Genomic DNA, 15273 nt, shown 5'->3' on the forward strand with positions numbered 1-15273 from the left:
GCTTCTGCTCTCCCGGAGGCATTGAATGCTGTGCGTGCCTTGAAGATCTATGTCAAGCGCACAGCTCTGATCAGAAAGATGGATTTCTTTTTTGTGCTATATGATGCGCAGAAAAAGGGTTGCCCTGCTTCAAAGCAGTCCATTGCTCATTGGATTAGGCTTACTATCCAACAGGCCTATGTGTCGGCATCCTTACCTGTTCCTAAGTCTCTGAAGGCCCACTCTACAAGATCAGTGAGCTCTTACTGGGCAGCTGCCCGTGGAGTCTCGGCCTTGCAACTATGCCGAGCTGCTACCTGGTCAGGGAAGAACACCTTTGTGAAGTTCTACAAGTTTGATACCCTGGCCAAACAGGATACTCAGTTTGGGCAGGCGGTGCTGTAGCAGTCTCCGCACGTTCCCGCCCGATCTGGAAGCTTTGGGACGTCCCCATTGTACTAGTTTCCCACAATATCCCTTATGGATGCTAGAGAAAATAGGATTTTAATACCTACTGGTAAATCCTTTTCTCGTAGTCCATAAGGGATATTGGGCGCCCGCCTCAGTGCGTTGACTTTTCTGCAGGTTCTTGTTCTATAGTTACCTGTCCAGCTGTTGCTGCTATTGTTGTTGCCGGCAGTTGCTGGTTGTTATATGTTTGTGGTATGCTGGTGTGTAAATCTCCCCACCTTTTGTTATCGTATTCCTTCTCTCATATATGTCCTTTCTCCTTCGGGCACGTTTTTACCTATAACTGCCTGTGTGAGGGGGCATAGAGGGGAGGAGCCAGCACACCCAGTTGAAGAAATTTAAAGTGCACTGGCTCCTTTGGACTCGTCTATACCCCATCGTACTAGTTTTCCCCAATATCCCTTATGGACTACGAGAAAAGGATTTACCGGTAGGTATTAAAATCGTATTTATTTATTTTGTCCTTCCTTTTCTTTTTCTTACAGAGCAGACATTTTAACAATTTTAACAACACACTTATGTCTTTTTACTATAACAACCCACCAAATGTGTGGATTTATTTGGTATTGTAGGATGGAAATGCCAACAATGTTGGTAGCCCATTTGCAAAGGATTTTCTCCCAAAGATGGAAGATGGAACTTTACAAGCGAGTACTGGAGGCACCAGTGCCACACGAGCTCTGGAAATTAATAAAATGATATCGTTCTGGAGGAACGCACACAAACGCATCAGGTACTTAAGTAGCACTGAAAATGTGTAGGACCTACAGTATGTAGACTTAAAGTGACAACTAAATGTAAAATATAAGTTTACTATGAAAATGATTTTGTACAGTTGGCAAATATGTGTCAAATTAGCTATGCCACAGCAGGGTTTAAAGTGGTAATTTTACCTGTCTTTCATGGGGTTCAATCATGCTGCCAACTCACTCATAAAACATTCTTTCTCTATCATCCATGGGGGACACTGGAATCCTTGGGTGTAAGATGAGCTGAAGAGTCTGGTCACCAAAGAGTTAATTGTTTGAAGCCGCAACATAGGCTTCTTCTCCCCATAGCCCCACCTTTACCGTTGGCCGCTTTTTTTTACACTAGCTGCATTTAATGCATCCCTATTTTTTTATTTTACTTTTTTATTTTTAACAGCGCTTGTGCGACCAGTGGTACAGCTCTCTGTAGCTGACCGCTTCACCAGGACACTGTACCTTAGGCCGGTGCATTGATAACCACGTCAGTGACACCGGCCGGTTCCCGGATACACAGCAGGACTAGCCACAGCTGGAGCACAGGGGCAGCTGGTAAGTGATTCCCTGCATTGCAGGCCGTGAGTTCTCAGCAGTGGTACCCATGGATGGGGCTGGCTAGGTGTCTACCCAGTTATTTCTGTGCACACACTAGACCCCCAGGGACACCAGGTGTCAAGGTGGCAGGTCCCTGGGGTCAGTCGGGGGTGGGGATGGGGAGCTTCTCACAGTTCTCTCCTCCCCCACCCTGTTCTACGCTGCCCGCCAAAGCCTCCCCCTCTCCTCCTACTCAGACACGCTGGGCAGCCATATTCTACAGACTGTGCTGCTACCTCAGACAAGGACACCACTCAGCCTCCCTTAATACCTCCCACTTCCTAGTGCAAGGTGCATCTATTGGCCCGAGCTTAATTCACATTTAGCTCACATTAAAATGTCTGCTAAAGGAAAGGAAATTGGGATTTGCTACTAGTGCTGCAGGCCCTTCAGTCTCACCCCTGGACTCTGTGGTCCTTCACTAGCTCACGTGGAAGACAATTTTTTTGATCGTGATTGCTTTGGCTCGCTGAGTGTCTGATTTGAATGCTTTATCTCCTAAATCCTCTGTTTTCATTTTTAATTCTTCGTACCAAACTTAGTTATCTTCCGAATCTGGAGTCCAACTTTATATTAAACAAGAGATTTTGGTTCCCTCTCTTCAAGACACTGATGCTACCGATCCTACTTCTTCCCTGGCTCTCCGCATCTGTGTTAACAGGACTAGGGCTATATAAGTCAGATTCCCTGGTTTGCATTATGCCAGCAGGTGTAGTTGGCCACTACCAAACATACCCTGGCCCTTTGGTGATCCAACAGGCTTACATTTTTGCTAAAATACTGGTTCCAGCTTTGGTTCATGCTCCTTCCACCCGCTGAGTGGGGGCTTCCTGCGTGGCTCAACAGGATTTTTCTGTGGAGCAACTCTGTCAGGTGGCCATAGGATCCTATACTCATACCTTTATTCATTTCTACAGTTTTGACACCTTCGCCTTTTAGAGATGCTAGTTTTGGCATAGGTTCCTCATCTCAAAACAGGAGTGTTCCCTCTCTTAGGGGAACAGCTTTGGGACGCTTTTGAGGTTTCCAGTGTCCCACATGGATGATAAAGAAAATAGGATTTTTGATACCTGTTAAATCCTTTCCTCAAAGTCCATGGAGGTCACTGGTCGCCCTCCCATTCGTCCTGTGCTTGCTAAGGGTTGTAGCCCTGCACACGTAAGAGTCACGGTGTTTGCCTGTCTTTTCTGAGGGCCTGATCCCTATATCTCTCCTCTTCTCCCACTCTGCTTAAGTGTATTATTAACTGGCTGCTGGGAAGAGTAGCGGGGATATAGGGTAGGAGGAGCGTATGTTGCTGCTTCAAACAATTAACAATTTGGTGCCCAGACTACTCTGCTCATCCTATACCCAAAGTTTCCAGTGCCCCTCGGGGACTCGGAGAAAAAGATTTAACAAGTAGGAACCAAAAATCCTATTTTTTCATGCCAATGCGTCAATACTAGCTACCCAAAAACAGCTTTCCATGTGTTTATAGACTCCTGTCAGATATTGTTTTAAAAAGCTACAGAGCTCCAATAGTTTGGAATTTTATGTAAGTACCCACTTTTATATAAACAAAATTCATTTTTCTATTGCAGTTCTCAAAAAGTGCTGTGGTTGAAGAAGGGAGAATTGCCTCGCGCAGTCACCAGGTAAATCACATCTAGTTATACATTGTTGCTCTTCTGTACCGGATTAAGTTCAGCCTCAATACATAATAGATAAATACGAGTGTCTCCATTTTAGGCTATGCTTTAAAGCACTTTATCATGCTAAATGCATCTTTAGCTGTAAAAGTAGGGTCCATTTTCACATATAGGAGAAAAGGAAGGATAGAGAAATGCCTTCAGGATTTACTCCCACACACTGACCTCACAAAATGACTTATGTGAAGCAGGAGAAAGAAGGTATACAAATGAAGTACATGGCTAATAAAAGTTGATTTTGAAAGCAACAAGCTCTGTAGCGTCACTATGCATATGTTTTACAGTTGAATGTACGAAAGTAGTTGCTTTTATTTTTTCACATAGTCCGTTTCAGTATTTTAGCTTTTCCACTATAATTAATGGAACCTGCAATTTGTCCCTTCTCTGCTCATTGTAATCCTCAGACCTTGGTTTGCATTAAAAATGTTGCAAGTTAAAACAAGTGTGTCATATGGCACTAACATTGCAAGCAAAGATAGTTATAGGGCAGTAATGGGCTACAATGCAGTGCCTGACAGCCAGCGACTCTCCAGCCCTTCTATGCTGTGCCCATGAGTTTTACTTCTATGGAACTCTTCTATGCTGTAACTCTTCTATGCTGTGCCCATGAGTTTTACTTCTATGGAACTCTTCTATGCTGTAACTCTTCTATGCTGTGTCCATGAGTTTTACTTCTATGGAACTCTTCTATGCTGTAACTCTTCTATGCTGTGCCCATGAGTTTTACTTCTATGGAACTCTTCTATGCTGTAACTCTTCTATGCTGTGTCCATGAGTTTTACTTCTATGGAACTCTTCTATGCTGTGCCCATGAGTTTTACTTCTATGGAACTCTTCTATGCTGTGTCCATGAGTTTTACTTCTATGGAACTCTTCTATGCTGTAACTCTTCTATGCTGTGCCCATGAGTTTTACTTCTATGGAACTCTTCTATGCTGTAACTCTTCTATGCTGTGTCCATGAGTTTTACTTCTATGGAACTCTTCTATGCTGTAACTCTTCTATGCTGTGCCCATGAGTTTTACTTCTATGGAACTCTTCTATGCTGTAACTCTTCTATGCTGTGTCCATGAGTTTTACTTCTGTGGAACTCTTCTATGCTGTAACTCTTCTATGCTGTAACTCTTCTATGCTGTGTCCATGAGTTTTACTTCTATGGAACTCTTCTATGCTGTAACTCTTCTATGCTGTGTCCATGAGTTATACTTCAGTGACCTTCAGTACTACTCACATACTTTATAAGATTTTTTGTAGAGCCAGTATATTATGAATTTTGTGCCTTTTGGAACTGTTACTGTGCTTCATAGGAAAATATTTATTATATTCTAGGAATCCTGACTTTGATGAGGAAAATAAGTATGGTGCCATTCTCCCTCAGGTGATCTCTGCTGGAACGATCACACGTAGAGCGGTAGAACCGACATGGCTAACTGCCAGTAATGCACGTGTGAGTGACTGCTTCATGTATTTCTAGTTCACATGTGGTTTTGGATCCCAGCAACAAACAGTTAGGTGGTGCTGTAATTATGTTATACATAGAATAATCTGCAGGAATATATACTGGCATACAACTATTACATGGGGCAGCCTAGTCCTGCTGATGTCCAATTGGACACTGAGAGGCAGATTCAGAGGCGCACGCCAGTCAGCCACATTGTGTGCTGGAAATCAGTGCGGATCTTCGTCTGTATTTGGGTTTGTCCATCTGTCTACTTGTGAAAGTAGCTGTCATCACTATCAGTGATCAGACTAATCCTACGTGCAAATGTACCATTGCCACCCAGTTACACCCACTCAGCCACGTGGACATATGTGCTCATATTTACTGAAACTTGTATGATTGGATAATAGAGCACGCGCAGTGTGAAAAATAGCAAGATCCAAACTCCCTCCTAAACATTCCCTACACCCATCTATCCCTGTTTCAGTCCATCTTAAATCCTGCTACAAGACCACATCCACCTCCTCTGCAGGGCACTGGAAAGTAACTGGAGAATAGCAGGATGACTAATAGAGTAAAGGAGGAGTTTGATTTTTTACATTGCCCTTGCTTCAGACTGGTAAATCAAAGGCAGCAGATTTAGCAGTTTATAATTGTTGTGTTAATGACTATGAAGTAGATTTGAGGTGAACTAGTACACCAATAGATGCAGAGGAGTAGAGTAAGAAAAGTAGCGGGCTGAGAACAGAATGTGGAATTGGAGACAGTACGATGCTTACTGTGCAAGCTTGTCTGTTTCCATATCCTGTAGTGTGGCTGAGGCAGTGTCAGGCGAGATAGGCCGGGTTGCTGTGATCACATGGCGATTGAGTAATGTTGAACTGAATGATGGCTATGAGGTAGTTGCAAACATATCCCACATTCTGAAGAGCATGTGTAATGGGGAAGGTGGGTAGTGGAGAAATGTGGATATACAGTATTTGGAAGGATTACAGGTAGTACAAAGAGTAGATTGGAAATTCTGGGTGATAACACAGGGCCCAGGCTTGGATGAGACACTGGTAGCGACCATGAGAAAGATTACCTGAAAGCATGATTTGTAGAAGTGAGGTTTGTTTCTGCTTATGTAGGCCTGTGAGGGAGTCTGGAAGCAGAACAGTTCTTGTGGACAGACTAGAAATGTGGGAAGTAGAGAAAGGGAAATGACGATGAGGGTGGGAGAGAAGTGTTGTGGAAGTGGTAAATAGTGTTGACTCTAGGTGCAGGTGCTGATTGTGGCGAGGGGGGCATATATTTTAATTTTTGAAGCACAAAATTTTAGACCTGATTTATCGCTACAGTAGCTGTAGTGATACATAAGATCTAAAATGTTGTCCTCCAAACTATAAATATGCCCCCCTCACTGACCAGCATCTGCACAGAGAGTCAACACTAGGTAGATTGAGTAGTGCATGGTGGAGTGAACTGGTCTGTCACTATAATGTTCCCGGCAATAAGCTCAATGTGAACCAGCATTGTTGCCACACGCAAGCAGCAGCTCAGCTGTAAGCATCCACGGCACTTAGCATCCCTCAGTAGGTTGTATAGGACAGCTTAGTTGCCGAGTGTCAGGCAACACTACCAGGACCCATTGTGCCTGGTTCACTTACTACCTGTCAGCACTTGCCTGCTAGTGCCACAGACGCTTACAGCTCAGTTTCCATTCTATCAGACAACACCACATTGTCTGGTCACACTAAGCCTAGTGACAGACCAGTTCACTTGCTACCTGCCAGCACTTGCCTGCTGGTACCACAGGTGCTCAGCTTCCATTTATAAGATAGCATCACGTTGCTGGGTCACACTGAGCCTATTGCCGTGACCACTACAGTGGCTGACTAGTTCACCCCCTACGCCCCACTTGCCTGCTGTGGACTTGTAACTGCGCTCACTAAAGCAGAAGAGTTATCCCATAGGGTTGAGCTCATTGCTCCCCATGGTTCCACTTATACACAATATGTGTAGTAAAAGTATTCTGTAGCCATTTCTGCATATTGTGAAGGCCTGTTAACCCATGCATTACTATTTTTAGTGTGCATATTTTATTTAATGTACGCACATGCCATTAATTGCTTTTTGGTACTTATTGCACGTGACCTCTTGGACAAGTAGAGAAAGGGAATTGACGATGAGGGTGGGAGAATAGTATGTGGGAGAGAAGTGTTGTGGAAGAGGTTAATAGTGTTCACAAAATAAAGTACTTCTCAGCAGTCACCAGTTTCGGTGCCAATGAACCTTACAGTCCATGAGTAAGCTGCATTGGCACTGAAACTATGTCATGGGACAGTCACAGGCCGTCACTACAATGGATATACATCAGGTTGTTGAGTGACAAGTACTGTATTTTGTGGCACTACAAATGGCTGTTTTTTATCCTGTTTTTACGGTGATTAAATTGATCTGCAAAATGTTGGTTGTGCTAGTTCTCCATGCAATTATGATAACCTGCTATGGTAATATTGTTACATGGCCTTGCCTTAATTGATAAGTTGACCGACACCCAACTGTTGGAAACTCTGGATGTGTGCGATCTCGCAAGCTAAACATTTATCACAGTAGAGAAGGATGCCACTCCAGGACTGCAGTATTGGGGCTCTGCCTATTTATTCCTACCACATGTGAGTCCAGGAGTGCCATACTTCTCTACTGTGTGTGTGTGTGTGTGTGTGTGTGTGTGTGTGTGTGTGTGTGTGTATGTATATATATATATATATAATATGTGTATGTATGTATGTGTGTATATATATATATATATATATATATATATATATATATATATATATATATATATATATATATATGCACTGCTTAAAAAAATAAAGGGAACACTTAAACTTCACAATGTAACTCCAAGTCAATCACACTTCTGTGAAATCAAACTGTCCACTTAGGAAGCAACACTGATTGACAATCAATTTCACATGCTGTTGTGCAAATGGAATAGACAACAGGTGGAAATTATAGGCAATTAGCAAGACACCCCCAATAAAGGAGTTGTTCTGCAGGTGGTGACCACAGACCACTTCTCAGCTCCTATGCTTTCTGGCTGATGTTTTGGTCACTTTTGAAAGCTGGCGGTGCTTTCACTCTAGTGGTAGCATGAGACGGAGTCTACAACCCACACAAGTGGCTCAGGTAGTGCAGCTCATCCAGGATGGCACATCAATGCGAGCTGTGGCAAGAAGGTTTGCTGTGTCTGTCAGCGTAGTGTCCAGAGCAGGGAGGCGCTACCAGGAGACAGGCCAGTACATCAGGAGGCGTGGAGGAGGCCGTAGGAGGGCAACAAACCAGCAGCAGGACCGCTACCTCCGCCTTTGTGGAAGGAGGAACAGGAGGATCACTGCCAGAGCCCTGCAAAATGACCTCCAGCAAGCCACAAATGTGCATGTGTCTACTCAAACGATCAGAAACAGACTCCATGAGGGTGGTATGAGAGCCCGACGTCCACAGGTGGGGGTTGTGCTTACAGCCCAACACCGTGCAGGACGTTTGGCATTTGCCAGAGAACACCAAGATTGTCAAATTCGCCACTGGCGCCCTGTGCTCTTCACAGATGAAAGCAGGCTCTCACTGAGCACATGTGACAGACGTGACAGGGTCTGGAGACGTCAAGGAGAACGTTCTGCTGCTTGCAACATCCTCCAGCATGACCGGTTTGGCAGTGGGTCAGTAATGGTGTGGGGTGGCATTTCTTTGGGTGGACGCAAAGCCCTCCATGTGCTCACCAGAGGTAGCCTGACTGCCATTAGGTACCGAGATGAGATCCTCAGACCCCTTGTGAGACCATATGCTTTTGCGATTGGCCCTGGGTTCCTCCTAATGCAATACAATGCTAGACCTCATGTGGCTGGAGTGTGTCAGCAGTTCCTGCAAGACGAAGGCATTGATGCTATGGACTGGCCCGCCCGTTCCCCAGACCTGAATCCAATTGAGCACATCTGGGACATCATGTCTCGCTCCATCCACCAAAGCCACGTTGCACCACAGACTGTCCAGGAGTTGGCGGATGCTTTAGTCCAGGTCTGGGAGGAGATCCCTCAGGAGACCATCCGCCACCTCATCAGGAGCATGCCCAGGCGTTGTAGGGAGGTCATACAGGCACGTGGAGGCCACACACACTACTGATCCTCATTTTGACTTGTTTAAAGGACATTACACCAAAGTTGGATCAGCCTGTAGTGTGTTTTTCCACTTTAATTTTGAGTGTGACTCCAAATCCAGACCTCCATGGGTTAATAAATTTGATTTCCATTGATAATTTTTGTGTGATTTTGTTGTCGGCACATTCAACTATGTAAAGAACAAAGTATTTAATAAGAATATTTCATTCATTCAGATCTAGGATGTGTTTAAGTGTTCCCTTTATTTTTTTGAGGTGTGTGTGTGTGTGTGTGTGTGTGTGTATTACTCTCCTTTTTTTCTACTTTGAAGTGAGATGCAGTTGTACGTTTATTTATTGTATTGGGAATGGTTCCTTTTTCTCTTTTTGGTTTTTCATCTGTAGTATGTTGTGTGACCAGTTGCTTTACTGATAATTTCCTATTCTGACAGGCGGACCGCATAGGCAGTGAACTAAAGGCCATGGTTCAGGCTCCTCCAGGGTATCACATGGTTGGAGCAGATGTAGATTCCCAGGAGCTCTGGATAGCAGCAATCCTTGGAGAGGCTCACTTTGCTGGAATACATGGTACTGTGCAATCTATACAATATTCTGATATTTAGTGGAATTATTCCCTGGTATAGAGAAGTGACAATAAAGAGGTATTAGACTTAATACTTGTGAAATGCATCTAAAGATAACAGATCACTTGTTAATGAGACATACTGCATGATGCCATATCAGGACTTGGCTCTGTTACGGCATCTCAGCCACTACTAGCAGGGGATATGCTGTAGGTAAAAAATATAAATCCTCGCTCATTATGGCCCTAACAGCACACATAACATTTTAAAATTTCATATTGATCGGCTTATCTCTGAATACATATAAAATCACCAACTACACTTTTTATTTGTTTTTTGTTTTTTTTGTCCCTCTGTTATTTTTTAATCAGATGAAACCTATGATCCTTCTCAGAGTACGCTTAAAGCCTATAATAATTAGATTTGCTTAAAACAGATAAAGTGGAAATTTGTTCAAATAAAAGCTGCCCATTAATGTTTTTGGGAGGAAGAAAATCCCAACAAAACTACGGGGACACTGGAGAGACCAATTGGGGGGGGGGGGGGTATAGCTGGTGCTGGAGGAGTCTGAGCATTAAGAAGTTAAATTTTAGGACAGCGCAGTATCCTCCTCTTCTATACACCACTCCCTGCCCAGGCCAGTCAGGTTTTTTTTAGAGCCTTGAGGCTCTTTCATGGTCACCTTTCCTCCTCTAGAGGTGGAAAACTCAAAGGAAAACAACCTTTACAGGTCACAAAACCTGTCCACAAGCCCGCTGAAAAACAACTCTCAAAACTGGCCAGACTGTCACCTGGGAGTCCTCAAGGTGGATGTCTTCTGCAGTATTTTTGCAAGGAATGGTGGGAAACGACTTCCATTTCTTGGGTTTGGAGTGTGGTGAGATGAGGCTTCTCACAGTTTTTTCACCACTGGTCTTTCCTCATGACCTATCCATAGCTAGAGCTGTACTGATGTGTGTCAAATCCCTTATTTCCCATGATCCCTCCACATCTAAGGGGAGTCTGTTTCTATTCAAACCTCTTCCTGCTGTGAAAACAGATGGTTCCTTCCGTCCATTCCGCAATCTGAAGTCCCAGTTATGGTCCGCTCAGACAACAAAAGGAGTTGTGAGGTCATGCAAGAAGTTTTCAGAATCCTGCGATGAGTCGAACGGTTTCTGCCAACCCTGACGGAGATTTTTATCCCAGGGGTATTCCATCAACTAGTGGACTGTTGGGGTCACCCATCCATAGACTTAATGACACCACAAACTTCCCTGCTATTTTTGTACGATGTGATCAGTATTATTTGGGCCTTAAGTTCTGGCCTCATTTTCCTCCTAATAGTCCCATTTATACCCCTTTCAGACCTAAATACCAGATACAAGCTAAGTTAATAAACCCTGTTTCAGACTGTTACAGTAGCGCAAACCCATTTCACACCACACATTGGACCCATTCCTGCCCTACAAAGCTGTGTGAGTCATTAAAAGTGGACGTTACAGGCTTCTAAAAATGACTCATGTAAAGTGTGCACCTTTTAAACATAACCCAGGTCCCCAGTTTCACACCACAGTGTATTCAGCTCAGACTCTGGTTTACCTGCCAATTTCCTGGGTTAAATGCTCTGTTCAAAAGGGGTATTACTCTGCGTGATCCATTTTTCTTATACGTCGTAGAGGATGCTGGGGATGCTTCAAGAACCATGGGGTATAGACGGGATCCGCAGGAGACATAGGCACACTTTAAGACTTTGATTTGGTGTGAACTGGCTCCTCCCTCTATGCCCCTCCTCCAGACTCCAGTTTAGATTCTGTGCCCAGCGAGACTGGTCACAGACAGGGGAGCTCTACTGAGTTTCTCTGAAAAGACTTTGTTAGGTTTATTATTTTCAGGGAGACCTGCTGGCAACAGGCTCCCTGCTTCATGGAACTGAGAGGAGAGAAGCAGACCTACTTCTCTGAGTTCAAAGGCTCTGCTTCTTAGGCTACTGGACACCATTAGCTCCAGAGGGTGTGATCACTTGGTACGCCTAGCTACTCGTTCCCGACGCCGCGCCATCACCCCCCTTGCAGAGCCAGAAGAAAGAAGCCGGGTGAGTAAAAGAAGAAAAGAAGACTACAGTGACGGCAGAAGACTTCAGTGTTGAGGTACCGCGCAGCGGTCGCGCTGCGCGCCATGCTCCCACACACACAGCGGCACTGGCAGGGCGCAGGGGGGGCGCCCTGGGCAGCAGGAACACTGAAGTTTTAAACTGGCAAATAAGTGTATTAAAAGTGCCTAGGCACTAAATATAAGACCCCCGCCAGTATAATCTGTAGATTTGAGCGGGACTGAAGCGCGCCGGTGAGGGGGCGTGGCTTAGCCCTCACAGCTCTCTCCAGCGCCATTTTCTCCTCTGAGACGCTGGTCCTTCCTAAACACTGCTGTATAGTTCAGAGTGAAAAATGAGGGGGTGGCACAGTTGTTTGCTGTAATATAAGTTGAAATAAAAACACTATATCATGTGCGCTGGGGGAAATGAGCTGGTAAACTCCTTCTGTGTTTCCATGACAGAATGTACTGGGGTCTGTCCCTTATAGCCAGTGTAATGTTGGTGGGTATTAGGTACACGTGTGTCGGCATATTTGAGGCTGAGGGCTCAGCCACAAAGGGAATGACTATGTCGGTGCTGTCGACTCCTAATGGTACTTGGTACTATATGGGAGACACAGACGAGGGGGGTGTCTCTGTCGGCACCAACAATATCTGACTGGGTATATGAACTTGATAATGTGAGGCATATCAGATAAACCTATACCTGTATGTATAGTAACATTATATAGGTCTCAGGGTCGCAAAATTTTTATTTTGCCCAGTTACTACTCCCTGAGATCGACTCGAATAATCTTTCTTAGGTCGACCACAATGTTTCCTGATCAGATCCTCGAAAAAATTGGCATTCAGTACCTGTTCATACACATTAGAATATTAACGTCACTAGGGACCTTGCTGTTCCTGACAAAATATATGTATACGTATTGGATATGTAGATGTGTGTGTGTGTGTGTGTGTATGTATGTATGTATGTATGTGTGTATATATATATATATATATATATATATATATATAATATGTATGTATATAGGTGCATTGGAAGGTATATATGTGTGTGTGTGTGTGTATGTGTGTATATATATATATATATATATATATATATATATATATATATATATATATGAGAGAGATATTTATAATGAATGCTGAGGTAAAGTTATTCCTTCTCAATGAATAGAAGGTGAGAGTCACCCCCTGTTCTGCACGGGGCCCTGTCACAAGGATCGTATGCAGGAAGATATGTGATACTCTAAGTATGTGTCCACATGTCCGTTGATTATACTTGCATTATATGCGCATGGGGGAGTAGTTGTATGCAACTTAAATAGAGTCATGTCTATATCATTGCAGCATACTGCCGTGCGACTACAGGGGATATAGGACTCTTGTTTTCGCGGGCCACTTCCATGGCGGTCTCGACTAGGAGGGTGCTGTGGATTCACCAATGGAATGCTGAGGCTGACTCCGAGAAGAACCGGAGTATCTTTCCTATGAAGGTGAAACCTGGTTTGGGGATGGCTTTGTTAAGTTGATCTTGGCAGATACCACTGGTAAGTCTACCTTCTTGACCTATGTTCCCTCACTACGGTTGGTGACGCATTTTTGTAGGATGCAGTCATTTCGACCGAATGGATACGGTTTTCTCTTTCTTTGCAGGTAGAGGAAGGTGTAAAAAGGTCGGAGGTCAGCAGCCTTTTCAAGTTCGCAGAAGCAGAATTCATCCTCTGTTTCTACCACGTCCACCGCAGGTCGCTGGGACTATCTTGCAGGAGCCCACACCGGTAGGACCACGTCTAATACTCGTCAGTCCTGGAACGGACATGGACTAGTGAGTTTAAGAATAAAGTCCAAAGGGGGACATACTGGAGTTCCAGACGATTCCCCTCACTGATTTTTCAAAATCTCCTCTGGACGGGGAGGTAGTATGCGACGCCATACTAGGTCAGGATCAGGTCATTGTCCTGCTGTCCCGGTCATATAAAAAAATAAAAGCTGTTATTCAAGCTTTTCGTACTTCTGAGGCCGGAAAGGCCGGGGCAGAACAATTCCAAACAATTTCTACTTAAGAAGTTGAACTTCTTAAGTAGAAAGGCAGGTATCTCCAATCTGTTAAAGGAGAAAGAGTGACTAAATACGGTTCTTCCGCATTAGGCATACCTGGGTTTGCTATTCAGGATTGTCAGTGCCAATTCACCGTAGTGATGGCGGTATGATGATTTCCTTCAATAATAAAAGCATTATTACTCTGTACTGGGACGCTCTCCTGCGTACGGGGAGGGCAAGAACAAGTGGTGCAAAAGTTGTTTTATCCCTGACGGAGCTTCAACAAGGTGGTTGGCTCCTGAACTTGCCAGAATCATGGTTGATCCCAACGCCGCGGTTGTCGGCGTTGGGAAAACTGTTGGATATAGAACTGTTGAGTGTTTGTTTCTTCCGATGGAAAAAGCTCTGGAGATCCAGAGTCGGGTCAGATATACAACAGTGTCAATCCATCAATACGTTCCATTGATGAAAATGAGGGTTGCGGCCTACAAGGCCATTCAGTGAGAACGTTAAATGCCAGAGTGTTGTTAGCGGGACCAATTGGACATGTGGTCCGGGTCTCACCTGCACAGGACCAGAATTTCTCTCCTGTGGTGGCTGCTCAGTTCTCACCTCTTAGAGGGAGGAAGGTTCGGGATCCAGGATGGGATCCTGGTGTCCATGGATGCAAGTCTCCAGGGCTGGGGAGCAGTCATTCAGGGGGAAACTAATTTCCAGGGACAATGGTTAAGCCAGGAAGCTTGTCTGCACATAAACATTCTGGAACATCTAGTTCGTGGTCTGCCCATCTTACTTCAGTTGGACAACATACAGCAGTGGCGTACGTAAACCGCCAGGGCGGCTCGGAGAGCAGAGCGGAGATGGCAGAAGCCACAAAAGTTTTCCGCTGGGCGGAAAGGCATGTAAAAGCTCGGTCAGCGGTCTGCATTTCAGGTGTAGACAACCGGGAAACAGACTTCCTCAGCAGACACGATCTCCATTCAGGAGAGTGGGGTCTTCATCAAGAGGTCTTTGTAGAAGTGTCAAGTCGTTGGGGAATTCCTCAAATAGCCAAGAAACTTCAAAGATATTGTTCCAGGTCGAGGGACCCTCAAGTAATAGAGGTGGACACCCTGGTGACACCGTGGGTGTTTCAGTCGGTCTAGGTGTTCCCTCCACTTCCACTCCTTCCAAGGTGATAAAGATCATGAGAGGAACAAGGATTCAGACGATACTCATTGTTCCAGACTGGCCAAGGAGGGCCTGGTGTCTAGATCTTCAGGAGTTGCTCATAGAAGATCCCTGGCCTCTTCGAGAGGTCCTGTTATAACAGGGGCAGTGCGTGTATCAAGACTTACTGCCGCTGCGTTTGACGGCATGGCGGTTGAACGCCAAATCCTAGCCCGGAAGGGTATTCCCAGTGAAGTCATTCTCACACTTCTTCAGGCTAGAAAAGAAGTAACGGCAAAGCATTACCACAGTATTTGGAGAAAATATGTGTCTTGGTGTGAATCCAAGAAAGCTCCTACGGAGG

The 15273-nt window shown here is 44.7% G+C and overlaps 1 protein-coding gene across 3 annotated transcripts in view; it reads left to right on the plus strand.

Moving 5' to 3' along the window:
• The window catches only part of POLG (DNA polymerase gamma, catalytic subunit), a 286215-nt gene that overhangs the window by 172996 nt on the left and 97946 nt on the right, over nucleotides 1-15273 (plus strand). For all 3 annotated transcript variants that reach the window (XM_063925790.1, XM_063925792.1, XM_063925791.1), the window contains 4 exons: nucleotides 1023-1183; nucleotides 3371-3424; nucleotides 4808-4925; nucleotides 9510-9645. In XM_063925790.1, coding sequence (XP_063781860.1) covers nucleotides 1023-1183; nucleotides 3371-3424; nucleotides 4808-4925; nucleotides 9510-9645 — 469 coding nt within the window. The remainder of the gene's footprint in view (nucleotides 1-1022; nucleotides 1184-3370; nucleotides 3425-4807; nucleotides 4926-9509; nucleotides 9646-15273) is intronic.

This window comes from Pseudophryne corroboree, chromosome 6, assembly GCF_028390025.1.
Source record: "Pseudophryne corroboree isolate aPseCor3 chromosome 6, aPseCor3.hap2, whole genome shotgun sequence".
NCBI lineage: Eukaryota > Metazoa > Chordata > Amphibia > Anura > Myobatrachidae > Pseudophryne > Pseudophryne corroboree.